The sequence below is a fragment of the Apium graveolens genome, chromosome 4, assembly GCF_009905375.1.
Source record: "Apium graveolens cultivar Ventura chromosome 4, ASM990537v1, whole genome shotgun sequence".
NCBI lineage: Eukaryota > Viridiplantae > Streptophyta > Magnoliopsida > Apiales > Apiaceae > Apium > Apium graveolens.
The window spans coordinates 268,863,244-268,872,896 of record NC_133650.1 but is presented as its reverse complement, the minus strand read 5'-3'; the positions used below and the strand labels follow the sequence as shown (position 1 = coordinate 268,872,896).

The 9,653-nt window shown below is 37.2% G+C and overlaps 1 protein-coding gene across 1 annotated transcript; it reads right to left on the bottom strand.

The window, feature by feature from the left end:
- Positions 1 to 7,906: 7,906 nt before the first annotated feature.
- On the bottom strand, positions 7,907 to 8,956 carry LOC141719622 (protein FAR1-RELATED SEQUENCE 5-like). The gene is made up of 2 exons (XM_074521997.1): positions 8,465 to 8,956; positions 7,907 to 8,362 (listed from the first exon to the last, which is right to left on the bottom strand). The coding sequence occupies exons 1-2, from the start codon at positions 8,954 to 8,956 to the stop codon at positions 7,907 to 7,909; spliced, it is 948 nt and encodes a 315-aa protein (XP_074378098.1).
- Between the last annotated feature and the right edge of the window lie 697 nt (positions 8,957 to 9,653).

Genomic DNA, 9,653 nt, shown 5'->3' with positions numbered 1-9,653 from the left:
GTGTATGAGGTTAGTTTTTTTTTATTTCTGGAAGAAGAAGGTAGCTTGAGTTAAACAACCCAGATCAGTTACGATAGAATGCCCGGCAGCAATATGAATCCTTCTGACTGAAAAATCACAATATGACCATAAACGATAGCCCTGAGCAAGACAAGCTGCGGTCTCTTTTGCAGATAGCTTAGTAAAATAAACTTGAACATTACTGAGGGAGGAAAGTAAGATCTTGCAATCAGAAATCAATAGGCATTTGTCACGTGTAGGCTAACTAAGAAATACATATCCACAAGAAGATGCTGCCATCTCTTCTTCTTAATCCAGCTGTAAAATTCTTTATTGCTAATGATCTCTGTGATTTCTGGTTGTACACAAAAGTCTATACGCAATAATAGCCCCAAACACTTAACCATTTTGGTGTTGAGCCAGAATGCCAACACCATATGCATTCTCAGCTTCTAAAATAGCCTCCTTGACATTTGTCTTGACCGCTAAAGCAGCGGGTGTAGTCCTGCTGCCACAACCACTTTAACACCAAACACAACTAAGAGTAGCTCAAATATGCGGGTTTAAGTTTTTAATGTCATTAATCCATCTGTTACTCTCATATTTTCGTATCAAAGATGATAATCCCTCTGCACAAACAATGAAAAGATATGACGAAAGTGGATCACCTTGTCTAATCCCACGAATAGGGAAGGGCCCATAACATGCTCACCATGAACGATATTATAGGTAACAGTGGTGACATTGAAGAACCAAATGAATCCACCAATCACAAAAATGAAATGAGAAGGATTTGAATCCTTTCTACAAATCAAAATGATAGAATATTGGTGTATATATGATTGTTTCATTATATTATGAGCAGATGGAGAAAGAGCGATCAAACTGAAACGGCTTAATTATAACTTAACCCTTAAAATATGACACATTGTACACATAAACCTCTAAAAAAGTATGACACATTGTACACATAATCCTCTAAAGAAAAATGTATTATATTTTAACCTTTCAAGTATGAGATGTGTCCTCTTTAACCCTTTTATAAAAATTTCTTCCAATATTGCGCTCAACCTCAAGGTTATTATATCTACAATGAGATACTTCAAGAACAATATTATTCGCTAATTATTTCTTGTCATTTTTTATTTATTAAATAATATAAAACAGATGTAATTTATAATATAATACTTAACTATGTATTATTATATTTTAATTTACTTTCACTGAATCTTACTATAATTATAAATTTTACTTGTTATAAAAACTTGCAAAATTATCTGTGTGTCCTTATAGAAAGCCTGGAAAGAGAGCATATTGCTCCCAACGTAGAGTTGAGGAGGTTTGCCAATTAACTGTGTTCCTTAACGATGGGAATGATTGGCATGCCTATCTTAAATAAATTCAACACTTAACATGTATGGGGGCCGGTCTACAACAAACGTTTGTTGTAGACCGGTATACAACAAACACTTTTGCCACCGTTGGATGGTGGATCTAACGGGTGGAAATTGAAACTACATAAAAGGGATCGCGGAAAATTTCAGCGGTCCGGTGTAATTACAAAAATACCCTTCCACACGGACTGCGGAAAATTTCCGCGGTTGGGCTCATTTTTTGTTTACCTAATCCCTATCAAACACTGCCTCTCAATGTAACACAAACACAAAACACAGCCGCAACAGTATATACACACAGCAGCAGCAACACCCCGAACAGAAGCAAAACACCCATAACAAAGCAAAACAATCAGCAAAATCATTCTCCTTTTTCGTAATTAAGGTATATAATCGATTCCTTTATGTTATTTACAGTTTTCTTGATATAAATTTATATTTTTTTCTTAGTGTAGATCTGATTTTATGTATGCAATTCAAATTTTTAGGATTAATTAATGTATGAATTCTTGTAATGAATTTTCATATGAATTATAGTATGATTAAATTCGATTTTTTAGAATTTTTAGGATTCATAATTTGGAATTGATTTAATTCGAAAAATATTAGTGTTAATTTCGATTAGTTTAATTTAAATCATTTTTTAGGATTAATTTAATAGATTTTCAGGATAAATTAATGTTGATTTCGATTAGTTTAATTCGTTTTCTAGGATTTATTTAATTAAAATTTAATTTCGATTATTTAATTCGTTTTTAGGATATATTTAATGAAAATTTAATTTCGAAGTATATTTAGGATAAATTAGTGGTTAAAATCAAATTTAATTAGTGAATTAATTTCGTGTATAAATTTGGTAAAATCAAATTTGCATAATTTGGTAAAATTGAATTATTTTTGAATTAATTTAGTTAATTTTGAATTTAATGAAAAAATAGTTTGAAATTCGAATTTAATGAAAAAATAGTGTGAAATTCTAATTATATTAAGAATTTATAATTTATGAAATTAGGGTTAATTTCAAATTTATACTTATATTAGTGTTAATTTCGAATTATTTAGTGTAAAAATAGAATTTATTGATAAAATTAGTGTTAAATTCTAATTATATTAAGAATTTATAATTTATGAAATTAGGGTTAATTTAGGTGATTATATATGTGGTAATTGTTTTTATTGTGTACGTGGTATTTTTATTGTGGTGATTGATGAATTATGTTGACAATATTTTCAGGTATGGATAATTTTGGTGATTTCGGGAATATGTTGCCGGGTCCGAACACGCATAATGTTATTTGGGATAATCGGTATCATATTAGTGAGGATGTTTGAGATGGTGCATGGAGAGATGAGTAGCAGAGTTATTCGGGTACAAGTCATTGCACTTGTGGAAGTTAAGGAGACCACAGCAGGAATTGCTACACATGTTTGGGTTTGGGATTTTCGCAGACCCTGCTGTTGTCTTGGCAACTGACACTCAGTTGATATCTGCTTTGGTAGAGCGTTGGATACCTGAGACCAACACTTTCTTCACTAGGCAGGGGAGATGACTGTTACACCGGAGGATGTAGGGTTTATTCTAGGGTTTCCAGTTCAGGGGGATGCACTGACTTGTGGGGTGATAGAGAACAAGACTGCGTATTTTGTTAATAACTGGTGTGAGCCTTTGACCGAGGAGGAGGTGAAGGAGGCTTTGTATCGGAATAACATCAAGCTAGGGTGGTTGTTTGAGAGATATGGTGCACAGAAGCCTAAGAAGAACAATATGAGGGCCACGATTGTACATACTAAGGCGTATCTGCTATTCTTGATGGGTTGTATCCTCTTCCCTAGCATCAAACGGTCTTTTGTTCATGTTCGGTATATGCAACCATTGATTAATATGCAGGAGATTCCTTATTATGCTTGGGGTGCAGCTGTATTAGCTCATATATACCGGGGTTTAGAGATTGCTGCAAGGAAGGGCAGCAAGAGCATTGCTTGTTGTGTCTGGGTGTTACAGGTTTGGTCTTACGAGAGATTTCCTCGTATTGGCGTGTCTTTACGATCTCCCGGTCAGGAGGATTATCCAGTTGCTGAGGGATGGGCCTATTCTAGTCATACTCATGTGGGGGTTTCGAAGAAGCGCAGGATGACAGGTCATCACCACAGCTTACCGTTCTATAGGGGTGAGTTTGATGGTGTTGCTGGTGATGAGGTGGTCTGGAGGCCATATGCTAGGTTCGAGGATGTTATGGACAGTGAGATGATACAGGCACAGTTAGATGGGTGCGGGCGAGTTCCCCTTGTATGTTATGACGTGGTCGAGTGGCAGCATCCGGACAGGGTGTCGAGACAGTCTGGTGCTAGTCCCTAGATTCCACGGGCGTCGGTGAACATGGCTGTTTACATGAGGGCTAAGGAGGCCATATTTGCAGGGGAGGATTGGCTTGTACGGTGGTTTATTGATATTGATAAATGGGCCAGGTTCTGTTCAGATTTGGATGGACTTGTTGATGACTCGGTTGACATAGCTTCGGAGGCTGATTACATGACATGGTATGCTGATATATCTCGTATGCGCATAGGGAAGCCGAATCCACAACCTCAGCAGCAGTACAAGACGAGGGAGTTGTATGATAGCCTCGAGGGATATGAAGTTGTAAGTGTTTTACAAATATGCATATTTCACATTACACCACACACTACCAAATTTGCATTCACATGTATTTCATCTTGCACATATGATATCCTTCTGGAATTAATGAAAAAATGTTTGTTTGTTTTTGTTTGTAGATGGTTGTCGGGCTTAATATGTTGAAACAGCTGGATGCTAGGGTTCCTCCAGAGTTTGTGGAGGAGTTTGGGAGGATTTATGGTACCTTCCTCACACCATTCTCTCGGTTAATGAAGAAGATCAAAGGACCCGCCTATAGACCTCCCACATTTCAGAACATAAAACCAGATTTCGTTGTACCTTCGGCTGACGACTTTGACATTCCAGCCATTCTTGCCCAGGATGTCGTTGACATGACACAACCATCCCAGCATGTGTCTCAGCCAACCCAGACTATTGCCTCATCCAGTAGGCCCGCGAAGCTTGCATCTTGCAGGATGAAAGAAGAGAAGTGGAGTATCACTAAGAGTCTCAGCATGACAAAGAAGAATGCTATATATTCAGATTGGGGATGGAGCTTTGGGATGGAGCCGAGGATTCCCGGTGGTCTTACTGTTCAGGACTATCACGTCCATGCATCAGCTATACAGAGTCTGGCTCCAGGAACATGGGTTGATGACAGGATCATATACACTTATATGGTATTGTTCGTTACTCGTTGCTAATACATTTTAGTTTTATAATACATTTTAGTTGTTGCATTCATTTTAGTTGTTGCATTCATTTTACTTGTTGCATATATTTTACTTGTTACATTCATATTTATTTTTAGGGATTGCTAAGGAGTCGGGAGGAGGAGATTCACACTGGACGTATATGGGAGAGGAAACCCGTCTATTACTTCATGGATCCCTACTTCATGGTACTTGAGAAAGGACATGTGAAGAAAATCAGAAAAGCATCGAGGGTCAGTGGAGATACATTGCAGAGGGCATGGAATAAAACATTACGTAGTTTTACTGGTTTTTCCAGTGCTACTGTTTGTCCTTTTGTTCTCGTGGCGGACTACATATTCATCCCATATTGTGTCGGAGATGTGCATTGGGTATTGTTCATGTTCGGTACTAGACGATTTGAAGGTCTTATCATAGATTCAATAAATGACGAGCCGGATTATCGTGAGGATATACGAGTGGTGGTATGTTCCTCTACGATTACTGTCTTCTATATAGTCCTTACCGATTGTATATTGTATTCATTCTCGGATCATAATTTCATTGCAGTAATGGTTGTTGCCGAGGCTATTGTATTTGATACAGCCAGTCGAGAGGCGTGACCCTACTTCAGCCGAGGTCCTAGCTCTGTTGCAATGATTGCAGTGTTTATGTGATGAAGTACATGGACTACTTCACACAAGGATATGACTTAGCCGAGGTACCGAATTGGTCGCAGGAGAAGGTGGATACCTTTAGGTATCGGATAGCCAGAGAGCTTCAGCTAGGGAAGGCAAGGGGGATTCTCGGGACTCGTATGCGTAGGTGTCACGAAGCTTCGTAGTACTTATGTGGTTGGATTTTATTTCATATGTGGTTGGATTTCATTTGATTTTAGGTTTTTCGGATTACGTACTTGGATTTCATTTGATTTTAGGTTGTCGGATTACGTACTTGGATTTCATTTGATTTTAGGTTGTCGGTTTACGTACTTGGATTTCATTTGATTTTAGGTTGTCGGATTACGTACTTGGATTTCATTTGATTTTATATTGTCCTGTTTTATTTAGTTTTTTTTGGTTTAATTTTGGAGGATTGTTGTGAATAAATTTTGGTAAATTATGCTGGATTTTGGAGGATTGTTGGTGTGTGGGAATTATACTGGATTTTGGAGGATTGTTGGCAATTTGTTGGCTAGATTTTGGTTTTTTTGCTGGATGCTGGTTTTTGTTGGTTGTCTGCATACAGTCTGCAGAAAAAAAAATTCCCGCCCAACCGCAGAAATTTTCCGCGGTCCCTCTTCAGCCCAACCGCGGAAAATTTCCGCGGTCCGTCCCTTTGTTTTTTTCTCCACAAAAACAGAGCAGAAACAGAATAATGCATGCAAGCTTCTGTTGAAATTTCTTAAATTTTGGAAGTTAGTCCTAAACTAACTTCCAAAAATCCAAACCACTCTCAAAATTCTTAAAATATGGTAATGAGTGATTTTCAAAAAAAAAAAATTTCATTTTTTACATTAAATTGAAAATTCCTTAAAAAGTCAACCAAAGTCAACATTTTGTTCAAATGTTAAAAACAAACTTTTCAATACATTTCATAACAATTTCTAATGTATAATTCGACTTGTAAATTTTAATTTTCAATCTCAAATTTATAGGTACACTTTCAATCTCAAATTTCATACTTTAATTCATAGAAAATACATAATTGCCGCTCAAATTTAATGAAAATTATAAAATACATAGGTTCAAATGAAAATTACACGATCAATATAATCCACTAAATTTTATGAAATATATTGATCCTAACCAAAAATACCTAATATATTAGAAAGACCACCGGATAACCGGTGTTGAGCAATTCCTTGCGTAGTATCCACGAAGCATGTAATATGGTAGAGAACAAGTACACAACCATCACGGATATGCCCTTTCGTAAGTTTCCACGGGTAAGGCTTGGAGTCGTTCCAAATGGTAACAGGAATCGTATTCGACCCATCGTAGAGACGAAATCTTGCAAATCATGTCCCGCGTTCACTCTCTGTCCCTCCCGTTAGGTGTGAAACCCAACCCTTCACATATTCAATGTGCATTTGGTCCATCAGGTGGGTACAAATCTGTTTCCTCTTCTTCCACATGGGGCGGCTCGTCATTGTCCACAAGGGGCATCAACTCGGCACATGCATCTTCCATATCACTAAAGGTTGGTGAGACCATATCTTCCTCGTCATTGTCCTCATACCACGAGTCACTTGGTAGGGAGTCCGAGAATGTGTTGCTAACGTGGGAAACCGAATCACAACTATGATCGGAGTTGTTGTCACCACTATACTCGCTAGTCATGTTACCTATCACAATAAACACAATTATATGATAATAATTGGCAATTATATGACAATAAAACATAACAAAAAAGAAAGCAATATTAAACACTAAAAATTCAAATCCATTAAAAGATTACAATATTCGGTTACAAATGCTACACTACTAATTATATTGCAATTTTTTAGCATTTTTAAGATCTTCTAGTCTACTAGCACACTTTCTTTTATCATGGCCTTCCATTTGACAATAGGTGCACTTTCTTGGCGGCTTCTCCTTTTTACCAAGCGATTCTATGGGACTTTTGAAATGAACGTCCTTCTTCCTCCCTTTAGTTTGGGACATAATAGGGTCAAGAATTGGTTCTTCATGAGCACTTGCATTTGGAGCATGAGAATTGCTTTCGTAAGATTTAATTCCATCAACGCTCATTCTTTCGAGAATTGGTATTTCTCGATTCATCATCCAACGGCATAATCATACCGTTCCTTGGATGCAATGCTACTTTGATAAAAACTCATGGTTAACATTGTCATGCTATTAAATCGATCGGTTGAGGTCATCTCATGACTTTGTCATCTCATGACTTTGTCCAACATCCAAATTGTAAGGCAACACACCATCAACTCTATTGGCATGCATTGTCCATCTTCGATTTATGTAATACAGGGGAATTTCCGAAACCCATTTCTTAGTGAAGACCGCCAATAGGTGTCTACAAGGTAGCCCCGAATGTTCAAGCATTCTACGCGTACACATTCCCAAAAAGCTTGCTTTCTCGAATGCCACAAAATAAACATTTGTTCTTGTAGGCTCGGACATGGGCCTATAACAACTATAGTACGTATAAACATCCCCCATTCTCTCCCCTTCTTCACCAGCTCATCGGTCTTTTTCAACAAAGTATTTTGAAGACTCAAACAATTCATCTTGAAATCTTCTAAACATTTCCTTAGTGTAGATACAAGAAGCATGATACTCCAATGTGGTATGCAATTTCATGGGACGTTTTAGATTAATGGTGACATAATCTTCTTCTTTCTCCCTCATGAATTGCCTTGCCAATGCTTTTTGGGAATTTTCAATGAATTCCTTCAAACCCGTTGCCGAACTCACATACTTATCAAAGAAAGAATTCATCTCCTCACTCCTCGATGTACTATTTTGAAATGCCGAAAATGTGTTTCTAGTATATGCAAGAATCCACTTGCGCTTCAACTCATATAACTCATTTAACCATTTATGCTCTTGCAAGTGATACTTTTCCACAAACGACGCCCATCTAGCCTCAAAAATACATTCGGTGAGAGATTTATAAATGCAATGGTTGAAGTCCGTCTTGAATTCCGGAAAAGCCAAATAATAATGCGCTAATTTCTCGGGGAATTTTTGACTAATGTGTCAAGAACACAATAAATGGGTAGTATTCGGGAGTACAACCACAATAGCGCTTGCCATGGCTTGATCTTGATCCGTGATTATAGTCAATGGAGGATTATTCCCCACACCTTCAAGCCAAGTACGAAGAATCCACTCAAAAGTTGATGCATGTTCATCCATCATCAATGCAAACCCGAAAATTACCGATTGATAATGATGATTGACTCCGGTAAATGGGACAAATGGCATTGCATACCTATTTGTCCGATAAGTGGTGTCAAAAGCCATAACATCGCCAAAATTTTGGTAAGCCATTATACATCTCGGATCAATCCATACTAGACACTTCAGCTGATTCTCTTCATCAACTTCGGTCCTAATAAAATATTTAGAACCACTTTCTTCATTCAACCTATGCAACAAGTCCAACCCCGCTTGGGCGTCACTAATCTCAAACCTTTCCTTCCTCTCGTCTTTTAACACATTCCTAACATGTTGAAAATTGAAACCAACTTTATCATTACCTCCATGAATGTTACCAATCACATTCATCACTTGACAATTACGAACCCCCGAACCATAAAGCGTTTTAATCAAAATATGGGTCGCGGTGTTGACATATCTTTCTCGTTATACTAAATTCATCTTACTAGGGGAAACAAGACCGTGGTTGTGTACCAATTCAAGGCTAGTTACCTCCCAATGGCGTTTTTTCTTTTGATAATTGACATACATCCTCACCTTGCACTCAATTTTAGGAAGAACCTCTCTACGCCGTTTATTTTGACTACTCTCGGCAACGACACTTTTTCCATAAAGCCTACAAATATTTAAACGACCATATATCTCGTTGTCTTTATTACGATGGCTAGCTTGAATTTTAATAGCAAATCCATTTCGTAAAGCATAAGCCCTAAAAAAATGATCGGCCTCATCCACACTTTGAAAAATTTGATTCAAATATGGAACTCCCCCCCATCAACATTTTCATACAAATTTGTATCCTCTACATTATCATCTTCATCTTCATCCTCACCCTCAACATTATCACTATCATTTTCAACCTCATTTCCTTCATTTTATCTTCAACATCAACCAAATCCTCATCTAAATTAATAAATTCCTCATTTCTATCTACAAAATCATCATCTTCAACATATACAGGGGTTTTAGGTTCTTCCCTAGTATTTAAATCATCAAGATGTAAACTATGATCAATAGCCTATTTTTTCATTTTGACGTCTATGAC

Bases quoted from the DNA above. Each gene is read 5' to 3' on its own strand.
- LOC141719622 (XM_074521997.1), bottom strand. From the start codon at position 8,956: ATGAATGTGATTGGTAACATTCATGGAGGTAATGATAAAGTTGGTTTC. The intron at 8,363-8,464 runs GTTGTACTCCCG...CCGGAATTCAAG, and splicing joins CCATGGCAAGCGCTATTGTG to ACGGACTTCAACCATTGCAT.